We start from the raw sequence: 27,070 nt of genomic DNA on the forward strand, positions 1-27,070 counted from the left end.
GCCTCACTGAGCCATTGGATTTCAACTAAAACATCTTAATTTGTGCTCCGAAGATTAATGAAGGTTTTATGGGTGTGGAACGGCATGAGGGTAAGTTATAAATGACAGAATTTTCATTTTTGGGTGAACTAACCCTTTAAGAGTATTTTTGATCTACTTAATTAGGAATTAATTTCATATTTACTTCTATTTTCTTTGAGATATGGTTAAAGTGTACTGCTGGATGTACTGACAAGCATTTATGGTAAAATAAAATATACTTTAATGTCATTTCAATTGAACCTTGTCTGTCATGTACTTATTAATTGCACATTTATAATGATAAACATTAATTTTGTACATATAAAATATTAATATTAAAAAACAGTTAAAATTATAAACAGGTACTATGCATTTGCTTTAGTACTAAAATAAGTGTACTTTAAAAGCAGGACAAAAAATTATTAAAACATAACATTTTAAAATGTATTTTAAAGTAAAACACCTAATTTGACATTATTAAAAAGTGCACTTAAAGGGATAGTTCACTCAAAAAATTAAAATTATCCCATAATTTATTCACCCTCAAGCCATCCTAGGTGTATATGACTTTCTTCTTTCAGTCAAACACAATCAGACTTATATATATTTTTTAAAATTCTGCCTCTTCCAAGTTTTATAATGGGAGCGAATAGTAACATAGTACACTCTTATTAAAAATAACCCAACTTGATTGGATTGTTTTGACCCAGCGGTTGGGTTAAATGTTTGCCCAATGTGCTGGGTAGTTTTATTTAACTCAACTATTTTTTAAAAATGACTATATGGCTGGCTTAAAATGAACCCAAAATATGTTGGAAATTAAAAATCAGACACATAATTACTAGAGGCAACAATAATAATCAAAAGATGAACATTTATTAATAAGCAATTTAATAAATGTTTATCATTTAATTATTATTAAATAAACATATTAATAAATGTTATTTTCCAACCTATTTGTGGTTCATTTTAAGTGATCAATAAAGTGATTTTTAAACATCAGTTGAGTTAAATAAAAACTACCCAGCAGGTTGGGTTAAAGATTCAACCCAACAGCTGGGTCAAAACAACCCAATCGCTGGGTTTGTCCATTTTTAACTTAACTTGGGTTGTTTTTAACCCAGCATTTTTTAGAGTGTAGTATTTTAATAGTAAAATAGTAGATTTTGAAGCTCAAAAAAGCGCATTCATCCATCATAAAAGTAATCCATATGGCTCCAGGGGGTTAATAAAGACCTTCTGAAGTGAAGAGATTTGCTTAGTTTCAGAAGGCCTTTGTTAACCCCCTGGAGTCATATGGATTACTTTCATGATGAATGGATGCACTTTTATGGGCTTAAAAAATGGCAGCATTCACTCCCATTATAAAGCTTGGAAGAGTCAGAATATTTTTTAATTCCTATCATGTTTGACTGAAAGAAGAAAGTCATATACTGCCTTAAGGGTGAGTAAATTATGGGATAATTTTCATTTTTGGGTGAACTAACCCATTAAGTCAGGAGTATGTACTTAAATGGCCTTTTAATTTATTAGTATTATATTATCTGCAAGTACAGTTTTTTAAAAATATACTTTTAAGATTTGAAGTACACTAAAGTGCAGATTCAGTACAATTAAGTGCACTTCTTTTTCACAAGGGGAATTCCTCACTGTTAGCTGCAGGGCATGAACACAGATGAATTTAGGAATTTGAAAGCTGTGAAACATTTGTGATGAAAAGATACATGTTAGTCTTGTAAAAAGCCATAATATTACCCACGAATTCAAAAGATATCAGACTCTGCGTGCTTTAGTCATTTTTTTGAAGCAAAATTAGAAGTGGCTAGTGCTGTGGTTAATGCTAGTGCTAGGTTGGTAAGGTATTTTTAATTTTTTTTTAACATGCTTTATCCAACACAGACAGTAATAAAGCTAAGTACTAAGCTAAGAAAATTCCATATTTTTAAGTTTTACGAAAATGCTGTAAACAGACAGAAGTATGTCAGACTAGCTCTGCTTCTGCTCAAACAGCTAACTTTCAGCTCTCACTAACTTCCTGTGCTTCATGTGCTGAAGGTATCATCTTATTTCTGAACTAAATACCTGCCTGAAACATGAGCCAATCATGTTGACCTGACAGAGGAGAGAAAAGCAGGTTAGAAACGCAGGCAAAGGTCTATAACATGGAGTGAGACAACACTCAGACAGGTGAATTTTATGGTTGCTGTGTTGAGGCTTGTTTTAACATTCACTTATGTCCAAAACAGGAGCAGGGGATTTTGGGAAATAGTAAGGGCTGTCTGAGCCCTCCAGATTATTATTTTTGGAGTGATATGTAGATGTGAGATGCATTATATGATCTGTGTACAGAATCCCTTATATTTGCCATTAACCCTTTACAGAGTTACAGTAGCACTGTGAATGATATTTGGCTTCTAAAGCTAAAATGACATCATAAGTAAACCATCTTCTACACTATTTGGGGTCAGTAAGATTTTTTTTTTTTTTTGAAGAAATTAATCATTTTATTCAGCAAGGACATTTAAATGCTCAAATAACCATGACACTAAAAACATTTATAGTATTACAAAAGATTTATATTCCAAACATGCTGTTATTTCTATTAATCAAAGAATCCAGAAAAAAAGAATCACGCTTTCCACAAAAATATTAAGCATCTGCAAAGAGATTCGTATTCAACTGTTTTCAACATTAATAATAATAAAAAATGTTTCTTGAGTATCAAATCATCATATTATCCATTCTGAAGGATCATGTGATATTGAAGACTGCAGTGATGATGCTGAAAATTCAGCTTTGATCACAGGAATAAACTACATTCCAAAATATATTCAAACCGAAAAGAGTTATTATAGTATTTCACAATGTTACTGTTTTTACTCAAATAAAGCTGCTTTGGTGAGCAGGAGAGACTTAAAAAATCTTTCTGACTCCAAACTGTAAAACAGTTTTATATATTTTCATATATATATATATATATATATATATATATATATATATATTTTCATATATATATATATATATATATATATATATATATATATATATATATATATATATATATATATATATTTTTTTTTTTTTTTTTTTTTTTTTTCATTTTTAAGCATTTTAAATGCGTCATAGCGTTTTATGATAAGTCATATGAATACCTACGTGCACTGATGAGGTCCATCCTCCTGCAGTCATCCTGTTCAATAGTGATGGGACAATAATACACAGCTCCAGTTTCATTAAGGTTGAATTTGCTGAGTTGGGGCTGAGCCTTCTCTTGAGGTGCCCCAACTAAGAGCCTACAGAAAAACAGAAACGCTGAATGAAAGACTTACATTGATTGATACAACTAGTGAAGAATATAATGTCAGCATGAAATTAAAATTCCACCTATCTATTTTCTAAGTGCATATTATAGACCTTACTGTGAATAATTCATCAGTGCATATTTCTTTCTTTCTTTTTTTTGACAAAAATCTAAATGTCATGAATGTTCAAACAGTGCTGATGTCTTCTCCAATCATTTAGTGTGGTTAAACTCTGCCCCTGCAAGCCCGTATATTAACATCCAATCAACAACTGATGCACGCACCGATCCAAGTCCCCGCTCTACATTAAATCTTTTTCATTAATCATTACACTCAGAGGTACTTAACAGTATGGAAGAAAAAAAAACTAACACTACTTTCTTTTCATCACGACTCTAACCAGAATTTTGTATAGTTCCTGATTTGGAACCCAACTTATAAAGCCCAGCACACAAACCAAAAATATACCTAAATACATGACCGTAGGGAATAAATTCTGAAGTGAATGGCCTAGAAAAACAATGGAGAAAAAGAGGATTAGAGAAGGCAAACAAGCCCAGACCTGAAACGAAAGGTGCAGAAAAGACCGTTTATTCTTTTATTTTCTCACCTCTCCTCAATAAAGTGGCAGAGACATCCTGTAACCAAACTCCTGCCACCATGGCATTTGATCTAAAAACATACTAGAACAAAACTATACTGGCTTTGGACCTATACAGGTATCGAAAAAGCAAATGGCACAAATATGTTAGCAAGCTGAATGTAACATTTATTAAAGGGGTCCTTGATTATGATTTCACTTTTTAAACTTAAGTTAGTGTGTAATGTTGCTGTTTGAACATAAACAACATCTGCAAAGTTTTGATGCTCAAAGTTCAATGCAAAGGGAGATATTTTCTTTTGAAGATTTCTCTGTTTAAGGACTACAACAAACAGCTGGTAGAGACTACAAAAAGCTTCTTCCCAAGTTGGTGACATCACAAACTCCAAAATGTACATAAACACTGCCCTCAGAAACACGCAACAAAGGGGGTGAGGCCATGTTGGGCTGCTTCAGAGAAGAGGAAGAGTTGTTGTAGTTACCATGCCATGCCGATTAACATGACGGCACATGCTAGTCGATGAGTTGAATCAACTACATACATTTATCCACTAACCATTCAGAAACGTCCAGTTTCATTCTAAAAGTTGTAACTTCTTCCTGTGTCGCTCCATCAGTGTGAACACCATTACTGACAATCCTCATTTTGGCTGCGTGAGATTCTCCAGCTTTGTTGTTGTTGAGCAACTGAAGCGTGAGCTGTTAAAGCTCCGCCCTCTTCTGGAAAGGGGGACGGGAACAGCAACTCATTTGCATTTAAAGGGACACACACAAAACCAGTGTGTTTTTGCTCACTCCCAAATAGGGGCAAATTTGACAAGCTGTAATGAATGATCTGTGGGGTATTTTGAGCTGAAACTTCACAGATGCATTCTGGAGACACCAGAGACTTATATTATATCTTTCAAAAGGGGCATAATAGGTCCCCTTCAATAGTGTTTGCTAAAGGCTTTTTCACATGGCTTTAGAGTCATGCGTTGGTTTGGCCTTTGCAGAAAAGGGATTTTTATGATGTTGCTAGGTAGCAAGAAAGTGGTAAGTGCACATAGTAAACAGTGAAAACATGTATTTGAACTACAACAGAAAAAAATCTTGCAGATTGCTTTGATATATCACCATGATCAAAAATTCAGTATTAAAAACTAGCAAAACCATTGTTTTTTAAACATACTTTAGAAAAACAAATTGCAAAACTGTAAGATGTACAAATAGTAGGGCTAAGTTGACAATATTAAAGAATGGCGTCTTCATTTTGCTGAACATGATTTTAAATTACTTTTTCATTTCTTTATGTATAAAGCTTTTTAATAAGAACCAATTTGTGTTTTTAAACAGTTTCCTTCCTTGTTTCAGTGTTAACTATCTCCTTCTGTGCTGCCAACCGCAATATATTTGCCCTTGGAGAAAAGAATTCAGCTTCTGCTCTGAGAGTGTGTGAATGATGTCATGAGAGCCAGGGGATCTGTTTCTGAGCCCTGGGGACACTATCTATCACCAGGTGTCACTGCAGTAATCTCAGCAAGAACAGTTTGGACTTGTAGAGTTGTAAAACTCACTGATAGTAGAGTAGAGTGTCTGGTTTTCTTAGACAAACTGAGGTGCAGTATCTACTATCTGAGATCCTTCCTTATTTTAGGAAAGCAAGAGTGTAGGGTGACTTTCTAGTGGATGTCTGTGGAAGATATTCCATTCTGAGTTTCACTGATATAATAACTGTGGTCACCATAATGGGAAGCTTAAGCTGTGAAGTGCAGTTTGCTCACGTTCAGACAAGACCCCCACAGAAAAATGGCATTACAGGAATTTTTCACAGGTGAGAGTGCTGAACCAAACCTGCAATCAGTCATGCCTAATGTTTGTCAGTGGTTTTTACAGGAATGACTCTCCTCCCTAAACTTAGAGTACCTGTCTCACGCTAGCACCGATACCCTGCTGCTTACATTAGTGTTTATACTGAGCAAACCACAGAGGAGAGGGAGGAACACTTACAGAAAATAACTGAAAAACAGCAGAAAAGCTCTGCTGGTGACTCGTTTTTCCAAAACGTGATCTACTTACGTTTTTGCAAAACCCCGAAAACACACCTAAACATACAATTTACTGCAGACTCCAGCTAAAATGAAGATTAGTGGCAGTAAAACACCAAAAACTTTTATTCTTTTTCATACAAATTATGATTTCAGGGATTATCGATTAATAAAGAGTAGGGGTGTAACAGTACATGTGTTCGTCCCGAACTGTCACGGTACGGTGCAGTTAGTTGACAAATACAGTCAGTTACAGGCAATCCACTCTCCAATCCTGAAGGGGGCATGCACAGTAATGCATTGTAGCCTAACAACTACAATAACAACTCTGTGATTTGTTACTTTTGATAAGAAAGTGTCATCTTCTTTAAAATGCTGTCCATTTTATCACTAAATTCAAGCAAGAAATGCCATCTGACACTTTTTGATGTGGCATAACAGATCGTTGTATGCACCTCAGTTCAAGGGGCAGCACAGAGTGCGAGTAAACGAGATCATCCCTTCCTCTTTACTACTAGTTATAGAATAAACATGAATGAACATCTGAAGGTATGTTTAAGGATACAGTGAAACGTATGCATAATCGTTCAATTAGTTTCAACCACGGAAAGACGTCAATAAAACAGCTTGTAAACAATGTCACGGAATTTAATAGTTTGGTCTCTGTTGTTAATTGTAACCTTTTAATATTATAGTAATGTGCAAGCAATTTTAATTAGATATTATATTATATATTAATTATATTATCATTTTAATTATAATTGAATGAAATTAAAGACAGAGACACAGTTTGTTCAGTAAACCACGTTAATAAAAAAAGAAGAAAATGTTTAGTTTTCACACCCTGCTGTACAGAACCACGATTCAATACTGAGGTATGTACCAAACCCTTACATCCCTAATAATGTTTTGTTTTTTGCACGGTTCTTTGCACAATAACATTGTGGCGACCAGGGTGGGCGAGAGCCGTGAGGGAGCCTTGAGTCCCTCACGGAGGAGCTCCGGGAGCACAAAAGGAGGAGCGACTACCGTGAAGGACGAGAGAGGACCAGGCCTGGACTTTATATTACGTTTTATTATGTTTGTGTGGCCGGCAGACGTCCGCGAGGGTCTGCCGGCATTACTTTCGTTTTGTTCTTTGTTTATTTTGAGATTAAAGTTTTGTTGAAAGTTCGCCGGTTCCCGCCTCCTTCTTCCCACATTTACGAACCATGTTACATTGGTGCCGAAACCCGGGAGGAAGGAGGGACATGCTGTCGGAGAGCCCTCGCTGCTGAGGGGGATCGCGGTGCTGCGGAGTTCGGGCAGCGGCGGAGTGAAGACCGCGAGAGGCTGCCCGAGGCGGTGGTGCTGGAGCCTAGAGAAAGGTGGGACGGAGAGCCGCATGCCGTGCTCCTGGGACGAGGTGGGGTGGCTGCCGTCCAGGAGGGAGCGGAGGAGTTGCCACCGTCCGCCGTGGACCGGAGCCTGCTGCCGTCCGCCATGAAGGGGAGGAGCAGGGGACGGGGGACTAGCTGCCGGCTGCCTTCAGCCGGAGGAGCCATCGCCGGCTGCCAGGAGGCGGTCGAGGATCGGGCCGTCCACCAAGCGTCCAGTGCCATCGCATGTGGCACCGCGAGGAAAATCCTCTCGGCAGGCTGAGGACCGAGCGGCAGTGTGTCTGGGAACCGGACCCAGAATTTTTTTTTTCCCCTTTCTTTTTCCTCTCTCCCCTCTCTCGTCCTGTCGCTCCCCTTGCTTCCATCTCCTTTCTCTCGTCTCGTCTGTCCTTACCCCCAGGTGCTGCGGCTGCCGAGACAGACCCCGGGGGGGAGTAGAGCGCAGTCTCGGAGGTACCCCCTGGCCTGCGAGGGGCAATGGGGGTATGTGGCGACCAGGGCGGGCGAGAGCCGTGAGGGAACGGCGCGAGGCCGGTGGCGCGAGTGTTAATGAGCTTCACCTGGGAGGCGCACCGGCCTTGAGTCCCTCACGGAGGAGCTCCTGGAGCATAAAAGGAGGAGCGACTACAGTGAAGGACGAGAGAGGACCAGGCCTGGACTTTATTTGATGTTTTATTATGTTTGTGTGGCCGGCAGACGTCCGCGAGGGTCTGCCGGCATTACTTTCGTTTTGTTTGTTTATTTTGAGATTAAAGTTTTGTTGAATGTTCGCCGGTTCCCGCCTCCTTCTTCCCACATCTACTGACCTCGTTACAAACATTTTTACCATATTGCATGATTTGTAATCTAGTACATTTTGACATTTACATCACATAACCAGCTCCATATGCATGGCTTTTCAGATGTAGTAAACTTGTCTGGTAGCTCAAATGATACATCATTGCACTTGTGAAACACAAGACACGATAAAGAGCTAAAAGACTTGTAGAAGCAAGCTAAAATGGCATGGCTGCTTCAGCAAATGTTTGCTTTTGTTAACAGTGTAGGGTTTTGTGTAGGTGGTACATTATTTTCAAACGTGATAGAGCATTAGCCTTTTAGCTACACTTACCTCACATTTCATTTCTGAACTTCTGCATCCGTACAACAACCAACTTATTAAAATGTGGCCAGATTCACATTCATTTGTTTCCAATAAAACTAAACATGCTTTTAGCACAACTCACTAGACATAACACTTGAAAAGTAACAAAATATTTTGCAGAATTTGTTGCGATAGGCAAGTTTGCAATGAGCCTGGGTTGCATAATTCACATAAAGCTATTGGTATACAGTAACACTCTAAATTGTAAAAATGTTTTGTTAGATAATTATGAAAAACAACAAGGGATAAAAGTCCAAAAACATTTCTGCCTGATTAAAATACAAAATCAAGGAGACATATTGGGTTTTGAAAGTCACATGATCACAAAGTCACATGGCAAATCCAGAAACCTTTAGGTGTGTTTGACTTTAAGTTGTGCTGGTGCTCTCTAATCACTCACGCAGTACTTTGATATCATACACCACATCTGCACAGTGCTGCTTCAAGTCAAATACACTTATATTGACATCACCTTCTGTATAAAATCACTTATCACAAGTCTTGGGGTATATATATATATATATATATATATATATATATATGTACACTGCAAACCGTGGACACACAAACTCATTGGGCAGACATTTTGCTGTGGCGATTGGGGGTGCCTTTCTCAAGGGCACCTCAGTCATTTCCTGCCATTATTCAGACTCGAACCCACAACCTTTAGGTAAGAAGTCTGATTCTCTAACCATTAGACCACAACTGCCCCAAATATATATATATATATATGCATGTGTGAATGCTGCATTATTCTCATGAGAACACTAGAGAGAACACTTAATTTGGGGCAGTTGTGGTCTAATGGTTAGAGAATCAGATATATATATGTATATATATATATATATATATATATATGCATGTGTGAATGCTGCATTATTCTCATTCTCAATATATATATTATACGTCACCTCAGCAGGAAGTCAGCTATTATGGGTTGTTTGAAAAACGCATGCTCTGGAATTTTATATACTCCTCCTAGGAGATTATTCCAATCACCACCAAACTCGGTTAGCATGAAGTCAAGACATCGATGATGAAAAATTGCCAGCGGATTTTGAGGAGTTAATCACAGTGTAAAACATGTCATTTCATGTTGCCTGCAGGTGGCGCTATGACTGTAACTGAATACTGTCATGAAGATGTCTTCAGGTCAGGACTCTAATAAAACATGTGAAGTTTGGGGCAGATCGGACATTGTTTGTCTGAGTTACAACAACTTCCTCTTTCATGGCGAAACATCGAACTTTGCCAGGCCGCCACGGACACGCCCTTTGGTGAAAACTCTAGATCTTCGCAATTTAACGTCACAAAGGCCTTTAGATTAGACTGACCAAAAATGACATTGATCTGATTAACCCTCATACCAATATTTCACATCATGAAGGCCTATTGGCCCTTAAACATTTTCTTGATTTACGTGTGGAAGACGATGCCCTTCCATATAAATTTATCATTGAAATGGCTGAAATGGTTCTCACTAAGAATTATTTCCTATTTGAAAACCAGTATTATTTACAGATTGAGGGCACTGCTTTTTGAAGAATACGGAAAGCGGAAGCACGTGCAAGGCGATCATTTGTGTTTATAAAATATATACAGTTGTATTTTTTCCGAAAATGACCAATCGTTTCGCTAGCTAAGACCCGTATTCTTCATCTGGTATCGTTTAAAGCCCTTTGAAGCTGCACTGAAACTGTAATTTTGACCATCAACCATTAGGAGTCCAATGAAGTCCATTATAAGGAGAATAATCCTGGAATGTTTTCATCAAAAACCTTCATTTCTTTTCAACTGAAGAAAGAAAGACATGAACATCTTGGATGACATGGGGGTGATCAAATTATCAGGAAAATTTTATTTGAAAGTGTCCCAATCCTTTAATATGATTTCCCCATAAAATAGGCAAGAATGAACCTGGTGTCCTCCATAATTACAATTCTTTCTGACAACAAAGCCCTTAGACTCGTAATTATGACTTTAGAAGTGGGAAGTAGGACATTTTCGATAGCACATGAAGGGTTGGTTCACCTAAAATTCTGTTATCATTTACTCATGGCATATAATTTGTAGAATGCTGAAGTCCAAACAAAACGGAACTCCACTAAGTTTCATTGTATGAACCAAAAATAAATAAAAAATAAATAAATTATATTTAAATCCGCAGAACAAAGAAAGTCATACCGGTTTCTAACAACATGAGGGTGAGTAAGTGACCACAGATTCCTTTAAAGGAATAGTGCAACTTTTGCCATCAAGCAAAGCAGTCTGTGGAAAAATGAAACATAAAACATGACCTCAGTTTGTCCCAGTAATGCTGAGAGGAATTAGGGCATGCTATGCTAATCTGAGAGCAGGGGTGTTTAGTGAACTGTGAGACTGACATTAAGAACAGGCAACACTGGCCTAATGTGGTGCATTTTAGCTTAGTGTGACTTACAGGTCCAATGTAAAGCTGTTCACTATTTTGGATAATGTTAAGTGGTTTATTTTTAGTAGCAACTAGTTAAAGTAATAGTAGGTTGAAGGGTTGTCAAAAATATCTTTTTTCACTATACACATTGAAACTAACATTTAAAACAGTTTCACTACTCATTAAGGTACTGTATTGAAGTTAGAAATTCCAGCATCGTGGCAACACTAGGCTGGGAGTGTAATGACTGAGCCCTGTGATAAAGTGACATATTTACCGATCCTTACTGATCCATCAGAGCAGATATTCTGACATATTGTTTGAAACTGCTCCAACATAGCAATTTATGACTCATCTAATGGCATGAGTTTGGAGCACAACTACTTGTTTATCAGGACAATGGTGGCTGGCAGGATGAAAGATGCATTGAATTGTTATGCAAAGCTGGTGTCTCATCCAGTCAGTCCACTCACATTTAATCTGCAGCGCTGTGATAAGGCAAACCCAAACAACCTGCATGTCTCAAGATCACTGATTCACCTGCTGTTATGTTAACTAAACCTGTCTAGAATAGAGTGTAGATGTCTGATCGAGATGGATCAGGTAATTCACAAGCTTTTGACAGAACATGATCATGTTATTTAAACTGTAATGTGTAGGCCCTAAGTTTTTATGTTTTTGCATTATTTTGCATATTTACACTTACAGTATCATCATAGAAGTATTTGTTGTACTTCCTATTTATATCAACCTACACTTTGAATTTGCTCTTATTTTATGAATTAGCCTGAAGGGCAGACACAGTTCTGACAGAAGACAAAACTACAGGCACAAGAGTCAGACAAGCCTAAAATAGCCGAAAACACAGTCAGGCCAGGACTCGTTCTCTGCTCAGATGTTGATTCTCTTCTATAAATAGATTGATCAATGAATTAGATTATTGGTGATTGGATTATTCAGTGAAGTTCCTTGCTGACCAGATAATCATTTCTGCACAAATACCGTAAACAGGGTAATACAACCACTCAGATGGCATATTGAATTTGACAATACAAGCCGGGAACAAAGTCCTTAATCTATTTAGCTTTTTGTAAATGGCATGATTACTACTCTGTGCAGCAGAGGCACAACCTGACTATGGAGCATCTATCAACATTACTGCCATATAACTGTTCATGAATTCATAAAAAAAAAGTAAAATACTTTGCAAGTTGTCAATGAATGGGACGGTAAATATCATTTTGACTTTAATACGATTTTCCCAATAAATAGGCAAGAATAAACCTGGTTTCCTGATTCCTGTTCCTTCCAACAACAAAGAACTCGAATGCGACAAACTTGTAATCACGACTTCAGATGTGGGAAGTAGGAGATTTACCATAGAATGTGAAGGCAGCATTAACACCTTAGCAATCACTCACAATCACATAAGCAACCATGAGGAAAGGTAAAAGGAAAAGGTTTAACTAAAAATGTAACCTCCAGTCTTCAAACCTTTCTCCAAACTATTTTCAACTTTCAGAAAAGGTGAATTTCTTTTGACATAAGCAATGAGATCATTATTACAGCATTTTAACTGAATATTCACTTACAAAAGGACAGTAGATAATTGATGACCAGTGTATTGGGATTTTTTTATTGTTTATAATTTAATCTCTTGATTTATAATATGATGTACTGATATTCATTTTCTGTTGAGCCGTTCTTTTTTAAGAGACACTTCTGAAACTAACAAAGGAAGTTAGGCAAAATGCAAATATGTTTGTCTAGAGAGATTGAAGTGCAAGAGGGCATCTGCTAAGCTTTAGGCCCCTGTTTTTATTTAAATTCATCTGATCCTTATTTGGTAACATAGTTTATGATTGGTTTGGGGTAACAAGGAACAATAAGGGGATATATAAGACAGACCGCACTAGGTTAGGGTGTCCTTCTCTGCAGATAACCTTTGTATCTGCATTGAACAAACTTCTTGCAAGGATAAAATTAACTAAGGCATTTCCTGAGTGTCATTACTTTCTCACCACTAAAGGAATATATAATTTTTCCACAACACCAGATAGGCAGTAAGATTTTAGAAATTATTCTTCAAGTCCAATGTTGACTAGACACTAGCAACATCCTTTATCACTTGAGAGCTGCTGTTGTTGTGTCTCTCAGTTGTGTGTCTATACATATCTGTCAGTGGTTTTTCCAGCAGGCAAACATCCTGTCAGAGTGGCACCAGCCACCATTAGTAGAAGAGACACAGAGGAAAAGACATCTGTCATCAAAAACGCCATCAGCAACCATAAAGAGAAGAGATGAAAACACCTCCAATAGACAAATTAACGTCCAGAAGAGAATCCCCCACCACAAACAGATTTGAAAAAAAAAAAAAAAAAAAATAGCTAAAATATATATAGTATAAACACTGTTCAAATATTATAACATTATATAAATTGATGTCTCACAATGATTATCAACGGTCCTCGATATCCTTTTAGAATTCTGTAATAATTGCCATATTTTCTCAATTAATAATTCACAAATTAATCAAGGAGACCTGATTTCACTTGAAGTTTATCACACCTTTGGTCACAGCAAGGAATACAGAAGGGCTTTTCACACTAGTTAAATAGTTAACCTTGGGTCATTCTAAGCCTTTCACACTGCTTATAATTTACCTAGGGTTAACAATTAATCCTGGGTATTCCATATTCTGAACCGTGTGCTGAATTTCAACATCCTCTCGTGGTCAATTTCATTGACTTTCGAGAAAGCATTCGACAGCATTTCACTTGCAAATCTGTCTAGTGTACGGCATTCCACAACAGTTTCAGGGCAATCATGGCGTAATGGTTAGAGAGTCAGACTAGTAACCCGAAGGTTGTAGGTTCGATTCTCAATACTGACAGGAAAGGACTAATGTGCCCTTGAGAAAGGCACCTAACTCCCAATCACTCCCCATGTGCAAAAGTGATTAAATGGCTATGAAAAATGTCTTTACTACTTACTACTCCTAATGGGTGTGCACTAACTTGGATGGGAAAAACACAGAGGACAGATTCCGAGTATGGGTTAAAATACTTGGCCTTCACATGTCACTTTCACTTTGTCTATGTATTCAAAACTCAAGGTGTTGTGTGTAAACTGACATGGAAACAGCTTAGTTCTTTTGGTTCTTTTGACAGCTGTCAGGCAACAGTGAAATTCATCACTCCTGCAGTTCCTGCTCGACATAGACTATGTCATATGGAAGACAGCAAGTGAAAAATGACTGCGGCATTTCATGGACAGACCAAGGCTGGCTGATCTGGACTTTACAGATGATGTTGCACTACTAGCAGAGTTGCGGGAGAAGCTACAGCAACTTACTACCAGGTTAGAAAGACTGGCACTTATGATCATTCTGCAGATCAACTTTGAAAAGACCCAAGTGATGCGCATGAGTGGGTGCCAATCAGCATTGGCAACCAGGCGCTCACTGATATAGACAAGTTTACCTACTTGTAGTGTGATCGCACAGGTTAGCGACGCAGAGCCTGATGCAAATAGAGGGTATGCATTGATGCCACTTTCCTGCTGGAACACACCCCTTCAGCCGAACTAGGTGGCAAAAGATAAGCTCTTCAGTATTATCAGCAGCTATTGCATTTCTCAGGAGCTAATTACCCTCCTCCATCCCCAGCTCCTCCTGTCTTCAGTCAGGATTGGCCTTATGATTCCCCTGAATCAAACTATTCTTGAAATATGTGTTCATGTTAAATTATTGAAATTAATTATATCTGCATATATTGGTTCTGTTCTGTTTATCCTAGGGGGTTATTGCTGCTTTCCCTGCTCTTATCCATGCTAGGCCGCATGGATGCGCAGGGAGTTCTTGTCCAGAACAGAACCATACCGCCAATACAAACTCTATGCATTATCAATCATATTTGACAATAGTGGTCCTGACAGAAATGCTGCTGTTTCACACGGTACATTCCTAAACCCTAGGTTAACATCCTTATTGGCACATTTGTGATGTCAATGTGTTGGATGAACAACGGATGTGACCTGCTAACAAAGGTTTTAGCGGTGCAGTTTGTCATGTTACACGTTGCTGAATGTACTTTAAGTTATTTTCTGAAAGGACTTTTTTGACTCTAAAATTGACCTTATTTACTTTGTTAGTGCATATTACTGTCTTGTGGTAAACAATTAATCAGTGCAAGTTAAAACAGAAAAAAATTGTTTGCCGCGGTAATCTTTAATCAAAACCTGAAAAGTTACTTCCAATCTGAAATGGCAATCCTTCTCTGATAACGTCAGTTTGACGGCTTGGGTTGAAAATGCGTAAACCACTCCTCTGCAACCGTTCGTCTGCTATGAGGAGGAGTACGAGAGATGGAGAGGAGGAGGGCTAAAGGAAAACTCTGCCCTCTATTCAATATTCCATTTCACTTGGAAATACGTCACAACACTGGAGAAAAGTCATTTGCAACTTCCAGTTCATGCAGACTTTAAGAATGAAATTATGAAATGACTGTTTATAGGCTATACAACATGCCATGACTGTTCAAAGCACGTGAATATAAGGCACAAGATTGGTTGTGGGTTTCGGGTAAGAATCTAGTCACAACATTCTAATACTGCTTCATTTCACACGGCACACGTCTGGCACATTTGGTTTAACCGTAAAAGCTCCAGGGCAAGGGTAAAAAGCAGTGCTAACCTTGCTTCTAAATTACAAGTTTGAAACGTTTCAGTACCTGAGGTTCAAAGGGGGTTTAGAAGAACAATAACCCGGGGTTAAACGCAGTGTGAAAAGCCCTAGACTGGCTGTATTACCCATTCTTCTGAGCAGAATATCACAACTGAGATTGCTAAACTTCAGCATACATTTTTGTCTTAGTTTTCAGATTATAAGTGTTTTTTAGCACAGGGAGAGTGCATGATTACCAGGTTGGGAAGATTAAGTAAAACACTCATTCATCACTCATTAAACATTTATCAATTTAAGAAAAAAATGTTCTGAAAAAAGAAAAAAGTTCTGATTTGGGGATTTTTGACATCTGGAACCCTAAGCATATAAGCTCATGTAGGCTTGTTACCAATACAAGATAATGGAAATGTCAAATGAAAAAAAAAAATAAAAATTCAGGATAAATACCAGTGGGCAAATTATGCATAAGTAATCAAGAGAGGCACACATTGTGCAGTATAAATAGTCAGTAGTCAGATTATTTGTGTTGTCAACTATTTTCTACTGCTTCAAAAGTATTTTCTGGCCAGAATAAGCTTCAGTGTGGACCAGACTTTTATGTCAATAGTCAGAAGTCTGACTGTGACTTGACCACAGTGACCTGAGCAAAACAGATTTCATGGTGGCCTGAACATCTTCAGCTGAAGTTCTCTAATCCATACAAATCAGAAGCTCATGCTGAGGGGCCCCAGAAAAGCACATCCAGCACCTCTCACTTCCACTGTAGGAGACCTATATCTGACTCTCTGAAAGCTGCTGACTGTTGTTTAGCTAATTTATGTTGGATGCACCATTGCTTTCTTATTGGTAAAGGTGGGAGTGCTCGGATGAATATGCTGAATAAGCCAATTGAAGACCCTACACACACTTAAAGACAATGTTTTATCTTCTGCCATGTTGGTGGGCGCTCTACACAACTAATTGCAGATTACGCAGTTGTCTTTACTCTGATTTGCAAACGACACTCTAGAAGGATCAACATACTAGATTTGCATGTCCTGAAGGAAACAGCAGTGTTTACAATACAGCAAAAGAATACACATAAAGTTTTAAATCATAATTCAGTATGCAAATGACTAAGAAAAAAGGCCAATCGTGATTCAGTATGCAAATGGTGCTATGACATGCCTGTTGGTTACATATTGTATTCTGAAAATTTGATAAATCTAACTCAATATTTACTTAATTATAACTGTAGATTTCATGCATACTTTATCTACAGATCAAAGTTTGCACTGAGTATGTTAAATGGATCAATTAAAATGAATTGAAAATGTTTAATGCTTAAACTGCAGACACATTTACCACTGTTCAGTGAGTTTTGGTAGGTGAAATCCAGTCATTTAAATAGGAATCTACGGGATAGGATACATTTACTAAAGAAGCAAAATTACTGAGAATATTAAGTCCTCTTTACTGAAAAAAAAAAAAAAAAAAAAAAAAAATCAAAATTTAAGTAAGTTTATGCTTAAAACAAGAACAAATGTCTGAAAAATAATCTTGTTTCCTTTTCTGACCCCACTGGCAGATATTTGTTATACTTTTAAACATAAACTCACTAATTTTTCATAAAACAAGAAGACTTAATATCTTAAAAAATAAGTCATACATTTACTTCTCAAATAAATGTATCATGAAATAAGACTGTTTACATATTTGAGAATGAACTTTTGTCAGCAAAATATGACTGCAACTTTAGAATTAGAGATTAAGACATGTACAAATCCAAACCAGAATGTTTAAAGAACACCAATACAGTGCTACTGAAAAGCAACATGTTTTATGGACAATACATGGCCGCTAACATCTTAATAAACCATTATAGTCCCTAAATCATTTCATTCGAATCTCAAATGCGGAACAAAATACCCTGATGGTTCATGACGCATTTGTTCTGTGAACAGTGTCTGGTCTCTGGGGTCATGTAATTTGTTTCCTCCTGTATGTGTTGAAAGGTGCGGGTCCTTTGTATCACGTTTCCTGAGAGCACTGAGTAATGATGAGCGAACAACCAGACGTATCCAGCTCCCTAAGTGACCATTTTCACTTATCCGTGACACACCTTCACTCCTTCTCATCTGATATAATCTGCTCAGGATGAGAAATTAAAGCCAGTTCCCTGATGAGAATGGCGAGGACCTCATTCTCTTCTCAGTTGGGGTCTTTTGATGGCCAGATATTTACAGCTCAGCTTGAGATAATGTGTAAAACAGACTCAACTGTCCCACAACAGTTAGAACAATTACGACTACAAAACCCTAGCAACCATCCACAGCAAAGCAATTCTAAATGGACAAGCACAACTCACATTTTCTTAAGAAAATGAAACCTAGTCATTATTTATAATACACTTTCTTAGGGCAAGTTTACTTGACAATGATTTACTAATAATAAAAAAGATTTTTCTTTGCATTTTTCACCATTGTCAAAATGATCCCCATTCACACAGATCTGCAAAAACGACTAAAAACGCTGGAAAGGTCACACGTGACGTAGGCAGAAGTGCTGATCCAGTGTCTACAAAGTGAACATGCAAAGACTAAGTCAAACGGCCTCGACAAAAAGAGGTTAAACAACAATGTCAGGCGATTTTGAAGTTGGAGGAGAAAATGAGACCTACTGCAGTACTTCCGCCTACGTCACGTTCCAGGTGACGTAATTACGTAATGAGTGGTGCATCGCAGAGCAGAGATGAGCATTTGTGGTTAAAAAAGTATATACATTTTTCTTTCTTTTTTTTTTTTTTGAAAATGACCCAGTGCTTCCCACACATAGACTTTACTTGGGCGGGCCGCCCAGGTATAATAACGGCCGCCCAAGTATATTGGAGACACATTTTTGCTTTTATTTTTATCCTTTTATACTTTTATATCCGCCCAAGATAATGAAACCATCCGCGATCGATTAACTAGTCGTTCCGTACCTGCTCGTTATGTGTGCGTCAGAACTGTTTACTCCCACTAACATTCCCACAGGTTCTGCACGTTGCAAAGTCACAAGGGGGCGCTGTTGTGCGTTCAACAAGCTCGCGCAACAGTGCTTCAGACTGCTTCAAAGTGATTCTCAATCAATGAAAAGCGCAGATTTATGCCAAGCGATTGCTAATGAACTCAAGTTAATGAATTATTACAATGTCTACTTTATGGCCTTTATATAAAACCTTTTATACGGTTGTAAGAATCTGAAGGATCAGCCTGCAATAGTACAGACATTTCAAAATAAGAGTCCCGGAGTATTTCGGGCTTGTTTATAATTAAAAGTCACACGCTAAGTTTTTTTCTTTTGGGCATTATTGGTATTTTGGTTACACAATAAATTGTATTTAATTTGATTTCCATTTATTTCATATTAAATTATTGCAGTCTCCCCCACAGGAAGAAAAGTCTAAGAACATTATTTGACAAATTATTCATTATATAAATTTTACTAGTAAAATATGTGTCCCATTCACTGAGAGAGACACTATATGACAGCAAGGAGAACATGGGAAAAGGTGAACCATTTAAATGCTGTAATTATTCATAATTTACAATGCATAATAATGCATAATATTAGTATGTAATTAAAAGTAATAGTATGCTATGTAATTAAAATTAAATAAATAAAAATAATGTTTGATGACCATTTTTGTGCCGTGGGTAATAGGAGGATTTTTCACCCGGCTACCACCACAAGTATATTTCAAACCTGTGGGAAGCACTGATGACCGATGGTTTCTCTAGACAAGACCCTTAATCCCTCAGCTGGGATCGTGTAGATCCCTTTAAAGCTGCACTGAAACTGCAATTTGGACCTTCAACCCATTGGTAACCGGTGAAGTCCCCTATAATGGAGAAAAATCCTGGAATGTTTTCCTCAAAAACCTTAATTTCTTTTCGACTGAAGAAAGAAAGATATAAACATCTTGGATGAATTGGGGGTGAGTAAATTATCAGGAAATTTTAATTCTGAATTGAACTAATACTTTAAAAGAATAGTTCACCCAAAAATGACAACTCCTTGTCTTCACAGCACACATTCCCCCATTCACTTTCATTACAGCCTACGCAAAGTTAGGACAGGATATTCATCAAATAAGTTTTCCACAGAAGAAAAAAATGCCACACTGGTTTGGAATGACCTGAGGGTGAACAAGTGATCCTTTTCGCACAACTGTTGCTTTGAAATTTGTTCCTGAAGGCTATTAATTGCTTTTAAAAACAGAATTGTCAAAAAACTAAGTTCTAATTCTGGTGATATCTCTCTAATGTCTAAATGATGAATGTCATCATCGCTGCATGCATACAAATCCTACATATCAATGGAGAGCCAGGCTTATCAGTCAACAAATCAGTGCAAAATCCTACAGGGTATCATCATTGCACACAGCTGGGGCTTTGAAAGACCCACACCTGAATCAAACAGTGTAGCGGCCGGGATGAAAAATGAGAATGCTGGAGGGTTGCCAAATCTCACGTATTCATGCCAAGCACTGAAGCACCATGAACAGCTCGTTCTCTGTATATTCAATCATAAACAAAGTCTTCCATACGCATTTTCCTCATTTAAGTATATTGACACAAAAGTATAATCCTGGGAATGTGAGAGTCCATGCAAACATTTGCTCTAGAGCTCATTAATTTTACATAAACAATCAGAATGAGGGAGGTATGCCAGTGAGGATTGTGGGAGCTGAGAATGAAATACCAGGAAAAGACTATTTGAATTATTTATGTAGCAAGAGTGATGTTTGAGGGAGTTGAATGTTTAAAGTTACCAAAGAGTTTAAACTCTCAATAACAGATTTTAAGAGAAGATCATGCCCATCGAATGAAAGAACAATGCCTTGAGCCATAGTTTGCAGACATTTGAGGCCTGGCTCAGCAACACTTTTTCCTTCATTTAATTAAATGTGTGACACAGAGGAATCAGACCCATTGATCTGTTCTTACTCTCCATCAAAAAACAAAAGCACAGCATTTAATAAACTCTCATTTTGAGGCCCAAATGACTGTGCATGTCTGCCTGTCTGGTTTGCAGGCCTCTAATAGCGCAGTAATCCTCCTCTGTTTCAGAGGTTCCCAAGCTCTCGGACCTGTCCCAACCTGCAACCTGGCAGGTCCACTTGAGCAGGGTAGGATGAGGAATTCTCAGCATTCCACAGGGTCACAAGACTGGAAGAACCAATCAAAGAGCCGAACACAACACCACTAGCTTCTGCACAGGAAGAGAACATAAAGAACCACTGGGCACTCCATGCTGAATGAGCTGTGCTAAAGAGGTCGTAAGAGGGGTATATATTGGTTTTGTGCTCTGAAAGGCTGCCATCTCTGAAAAGGGATCAAGTGGGGATATGAAAAGTTTACTCTAGCAGACCTGAAATTAAAAAATGACTCCTTTTACTTTCTTAAAAAAATGTTCCTGGACTTACTCTACATGATTCATTGGTGCACAGAAATGTTTGTCTGTGGTATCTTTAATGAAAATATAATGAATTGCTTCTCCAACATTTGATGATCCAATCCATAGCTAACCCTCTGGGGTCTGAGGGGGTTTTGGGCCCTGGAGAAGTTGCCCTGACATTTGAGATGTTTTCAGTTGCTTATAAACATATCGATGGCTAAAGTCAGATTACACGGTATTCAGCACAAAGCAGGCTACAATAACATGTGAGCAACATGTATGTACATTTTAAGAAAATAATGTTTACGCATGGTTGTTGAAAAAAAAAAAAAATGTAAGTCACTGAAATAAGACACATACTAAACATAGACTTCTGTAGACTAGAGTTTTTGTTACAAAATAATGTGAAAATCCTCCCTATTTCAAAATGTCAATAATTCACAACATAATGATTTAAATTTTGTAAGTTTTTGTTTGAAAGGCCATATGCGCGGAGGCATGAATGATCGTGAATAATGATTTGATTCATTCCTGAGGAGATAGAGACCATCCCCTAATAAAACCAAGATAAAATCAGTTTATAAAAAGCAAATGCTCATTTATGTTCTTCTTTGTTTGGACCAATTTCCTTATATATTGTCACATTTATGGTATGAGGATGGTTCTCTATAAGTGGGACTAGTGTCATTATAGTATCATTGATATGCTATTATAGTTAATATTTTGAATTAGTTTTTATTTTTCAATGTTTTCACTTTAATTTTAGTTAAAGTTAAGTAATTTGTTGCAGGTTTTTGTTTTATTTTTTAAAATATTTTACATTAAGATTTTATTCATTTTGTATTTGTTTTAGTTTATTTTAGTACTTCAAGTTAAAGTTAAGTAAATGAGATATGCTGCCTTTGTTACCATGTTACTCCCTAAAAATCCCTAAAAGGCAAATTCTTCACCTACCTTGCCTCTTCCTAGCATATATGTCTCCATTTCACACTAAAAGCTGTAAAAGCAGTGTTAATGCATGTTGTAAGTAGGTGATCACACCCCACTCCTGCATTATTTAAATCTTCACACTCCTCATGCTCCACTAAAACCAGATCTAATTCCTGTCTCTGTGGTGAGAGAGTGCAGACATTTGGTTTTTGGTTGTAAAATTTAGAATATCAGAGAAATGTATTTGTCTCTTTTCATTTGAAAAGCTTCAGTTTGAGCCAGCACATTCCATCTCCCAGGGATATGCTGAGAGAAGAGAGGGGTCTGGGAAGTGTCCTGCTTAGACAAACGTAGCCTACAGTAATGAGAGATTTGATTAGATGTCTTTCATAAGATGTATCAATGCCCTCATGCATTTTTTTTTTTTAAATTACAACAGTATTTTATATTGTATAGCATATTTTATCCCAAATTGTCAGTACCATAATCCTAAAAATTAATCTCATGTTCTTCACTAAAGCATAATGAAAATCATCCAATCATTCATCCAATGGAAAAAAAAAAAACTAAAATAAACCAAAAAATATAAAAAATATTTTTATTTTAAAAATGTATATATACACATTTAAATCAATTTTTTTACAAGTAATTAAAAACAGATTGCACCATGGTATTTTACAAATGAGCTTAGTTTACATCAACTTACAATGAAAAATATGTATAATAAAGCATTTATTAATTTTAATTGATGTTCATTTCTACATTCACTAATACATTGAAATCAAAAGTTGTATCTGTTAATTTTATTCAATGGACCTGAGCTAACATGAGCTAACGTTAACAACGATTAATAAACAATGTAACAAATGTATTGCTCATTGTTAATGTTAGTTAATGCATTAACCAACGTAATGGAACCTTATTGTAAAGTGTTACCAATATTATCCTTTCTTCATCCATTTTTTAATATAATGACATATACATAAAGTCAGAATTTTTTACTTTAATTTTAAATTCAATAATTTTAAAGAACTTCTTCAAAAATGCTGGACTGAAAATGGACAAACCCAAGGATTGGGTTGTTTTAACCTACAGTAGCAGTTGGATTAAAAGTTTTATTTAACCCAACTATTGTTTAAAAATTACTATATGGCTGGCTTAAAATGAACCCAAAATAGGTTGGAAATTAAAAATCACACACATAATTACTAGAGGCAACAATAATAATTAAATGGTGAACATTTATTAATAAGCAATTGTACGAAAGAGGATTAGGGCCAAGCAATAATAAAAAAAAATAAAACCATCTCGAGATTAAAGTTGTTAAATTTCCAGAAAGAAAATTGAGATAAAATGTTGAGAATAAACTTGTTAAATTACGAGAAAAAAGTTGTTAAATTACGAGAATAAACTTGTTAAATTACGAGAAAAAACTCCTTAAATTTCGAGAAAAAAGTCGAGATAAAATGTTAAGAATAAACTCATTAAATTATGAGTTTATTGTCAACATTTTATCTCGACTTTTTTCTCGAAATTTAACAACTTTAATCTCAAGATGGTTTTATTTTTTATTATTGCTTGGCCCTAATCCTCTTTCGTACAATTGAATAAATGTTCAATGTTTAATTATTATTCATTAAATATATTAATAAATGTTAATTTACAACATACTTTGGGTTCATTTTAAGCAAGCAATACAGTAAATTTTAAACAATAGTTGAGTTCAATAAAACTACTCAGCAGGTTGGGCAAACATTTAACCCAACCGCTGGGTTTGTCCATTTTCAACCCAACTTGGGTTGTTTTTAACCCATAGTGTATAATGTATATAGTGTATAGAGTGTATAATGTATATATATAGAGGCCTGCATATATATATATATATATATATATATATATATATATATATATATATATATATATACATATATATATAAAAATTACATTTGGGCCATCAATTTAACCATCAACCACTGCACTGACTTTATTAGCTGGCCTTTCACGAGCCGCCGTTCTGTCGGTTTTATAGCATGTAAAGTATCTTATAGGGTCTATTTAAGTGGCTGGCAGATAGTTAAAGTGAACACAGCTGGGTCTTCTTTAACCGTGCATCTGTCCGTCTAGCCTTCTTAAAAGATCCAAAATGCCATTTCTGTACCAGTGTAGCACACGCCTGAGTGATGGACGCACTCACTGTGACCATGTGGCCCCCTCTCATGTTTCAGAGCCTGGACAATATCACAATCCCCAGACTGCACAGTGCATCGATCCAGTCCTTCAACAATAACACTGCATTAAGTGGTGAATTTATAACAGCTTGATGAAACATAAAGGTCAAAAAAGAGAAGTGATTTAGGTGATTACTTTCAAAGCATTGGTAAAAGGAGATTCCCTGGTTCTTAGAAGTGATTCCTTCAGGGCTTGTATAGATGAAACTAGACGATAGGCTCTTAATTAGCAGGAAATCGCAAATAAGGAAAGAGCTATTTGGGGGAACTCCCTATGATCCCACAACAGAGGCATAACTGACAGCTTCAAAAAATACATCAGCGACAATTACATACATTTTCTCACTAAAGCGAGGTGCTGACCCGTATTTGTGTCACTAATTCTGGTACAACATGCTTTGATATATAGCAGCAAGCCATTGCTGAGAGTTTTCCTTTTGAAAGTGACCACAGAGAGGGTAATAGGTTTATCAGGAGCATAAACAGTCTCTGCAGGCAACAGGTTTTACCGGCACAGGATATGAGGGAATGACAGAGCTCTGCCGAACAAAACCTGTAGATATCTTTGAAGATAGCTACTTTGAAGCAAGAAAACACTTCTGACAGCACACAATATCTTATTATAACAACTGTAAAAGCCTAAAGAAAGTAGATTATGTAATGTTTATATCTGAAAGACTGTTTCCTGTCTTTGTGAAAGCACAGCCCACAGTTAGCTTTAAATCCATGTCTTGAGGTGAATTTTTCTTTGGCATAGCCAGCAGCAATGGTAAAAGTAGTCTAAAAATCTGCAGGCATTTCTCATAACAAGGAAAATAATAATGCAATGATCTCAAAGTCGCAGTACTCTACTGTCCTGCCTTCTCCAGCTACACAGTCCTATTGTTTTGACTGTTCTTGGCGTCTGCTGGTGCGTTAACACCCGTCCTATTTCACCGGATTTGGATTCAAATGACCTTTAGCAGAGTAACTAGAACATTGTAGAAATTGTAAACTGATATACTCCACAAAAAGAGTTTGCACGCCCTTCAGTATTATAAAAAAAGCTGTCAATTATAGCTGTGTTAAAGCAATTTTTACATGAGTCTAATACCTATAACAGGTCAGAAATGTACAGTGGTGGTACCATGATACAGGGATGGTATAAAATATTAATATTAGTATTGTGCGATACACTGTTGCATAGTGCTGAATGACTGTTTATGATAGTTGAATGCCAGTTGAATGATGGGTTGAAACACAGCATTTTTAAAGTGTAGTAGTATCAAGGTGTCATTTTAAGTAGTGTCAAGGTGTATTTTAGTTTAAGTTAACTTCAGGCTTTCAAATTTCTGTCACAAATTTAAAGCAGGACAACTCAAGGGTAGTATAACTGAAAGAAAATACTGTAGGCTATATGAGTAAATAGCTTGTGAAGGTTTTTTAGCAGGTTGCGTTTCGCGGCAGCGATTTATTTTATCCAGTTGGTTCGTTTCAATGATCCGATTCATTGAAGAATCAGTAGCTACTGATGCTTTGAGAGGTTGCCGCGCAGGTGTGAACAGCTGGTTGTTGGTTTCTGGTTCAAGATGGTCTACCAGCTGCACCAGCTAATGACAAGCTTGGAACAGCTAGAAATCAGCAATCAGGCAGCTACTACAGTATTGTTTACAATATTCCTATGATGATATTTAGTAGTAGGCTATAATAGCCTGAGATTTTTATTGTTACCATGTTAGTTTTACTCTTGAAATATCCCTTATCGTATAGCCAACAGCAGTGAATAAGCAAAATACAAAAGTACCCTACAGAATAGGCAACGAAAGCTTTGCGAATCAGTTCGACCGAATCATTCAATAGAATCGGCTCGAATAAATGATTCGCGAATCAGACATCACTAGCGCTGCAGGTGCGAAAAGAGAGGTGGTGTTTTTGTCTATTTAGATGCGCTGCATGCACACAACTAAATATTAATTCATATGACATGAATCCATGCAAGGAACATGAATAGACCTAGGCTATCTAAAGGTTTTGTGATGTTGAATATGTGTCGTCATTTTTATTCCTTATTCTAGTGTTAGACCAGCTCAGAAAGCTCAACACAAACAACTTTCGACATATACATCCTAATATCATTCCGCAAAGCAACCGAGGGTACTTACAAGTTCTTCTTTGTCTTTTCGGTCTGTTTATGCAATGCAACAGAAAATCCAAATAAACTGCCCTTGGTTTTTCCCTCTTTGATGACCGGGAACTGCACGTCAATGTTAAATCCAGTGTTCGTTTGAATCGCGTAGATTACGAATAAGCACAAGTGGAGAGACTTTCCAGCCATATTTAATATTCCCTTCTCTCTCTCTCTCTTCCACTTGCACAACCAAAGCCAATAAGAGTGAACTGGTCAATGACACGCCATAGGTAAGCGTCTCCTTTCACGGTCTGGCACTGAGCTGTAAGGTGTTTCTTGCTGCTCTCTGTTCCCCGCCTCCACACACCCGTCCCTCACGGCGAATTCAGACCTGCCGCTGCCCGCCACACTTGACCAGTCCTGCTTCTTCCACAAATAGAGGACTAGAAATGTCCCACAAGTCTGATAAGGAGAGAGAGAGTCCTTAAAATTCCACCCCCCCCCCATCTCTCTCGCCTCTCCCTCCTCCTCCATTCTCTCTCTCTCTCTCTCTCTCTTTCACACACACACACACACACACACACACACACACACACACAAACACTGTTAGAACCTTCACTTGTTGCTATGTTGTACATAAGATTGCATTTTTCAAGGTTTTGTTATTCAAATTTTACCACAGTGACGTGGGTGAATCTCTCGAGAACATGCCCAAGTCACATTTCACAACAAAATCTAAGGGGAAAAAAATAAATTAAAGATTTATGGAATTTTTCCATGAAAATTAAGCACATTGCTTAATAATAACAATGA

At 37.0% G+C, this 27,070-nt stretch overlaps 1 protein-coding gene across 3 annotated transcripts in view; it reads right to left on the bottom strand.

The window, feature by feature from the left end:
• Positions 1-26,700, bottom strand: part of itga3b (integrin, alpha 3b) — a 60,898-nt gene extending 34,198 nt beyond the window's left edge. For 2 of the 3 annotated variants that reach the window (XM_067369700.1, XM_067369699.1), the window contains exons 1-2: positions 26,292-26,700; positions 3,178-3,314 (exon numbers count right to left, since the gene is read on the bottom strand). In XM_067369700.1, the coding sequence (XP_067225801.1) occupies positions 3,178-3,314; positions 26,292-26,464 (310 nt within the window). In that variant the 5' untranslated portion in view covers positions 26,465-26,700. Of the gene's footprint in view, positions 1-3,177; positions 3,315-14,373; positions 14,473-26,291 lie in introns of all 3 variants that reach the window. The other variant, XM_067369701.1, reaches the window with a different exon arrangement.
• Positions 26,701-27,070: the final 370 nt, after the last annotated feature.

Source organism: Chanodichthys erythropterus, chromosome 19, assembly GCF_024489055.1.
Source record: "Chanodichthys erythropterus isolate Z2021 chromosome 19, ASM2448905v1, whole genome shotgun sequence".
Taxonomy (NCBI): domain Eukaryota; kingdom Metazoa; phylum Chordata; class Actinopteri; order Cypriniformes; family Xenocyprididae; genus Chanodichthys; species Chanodichthys erythropterus.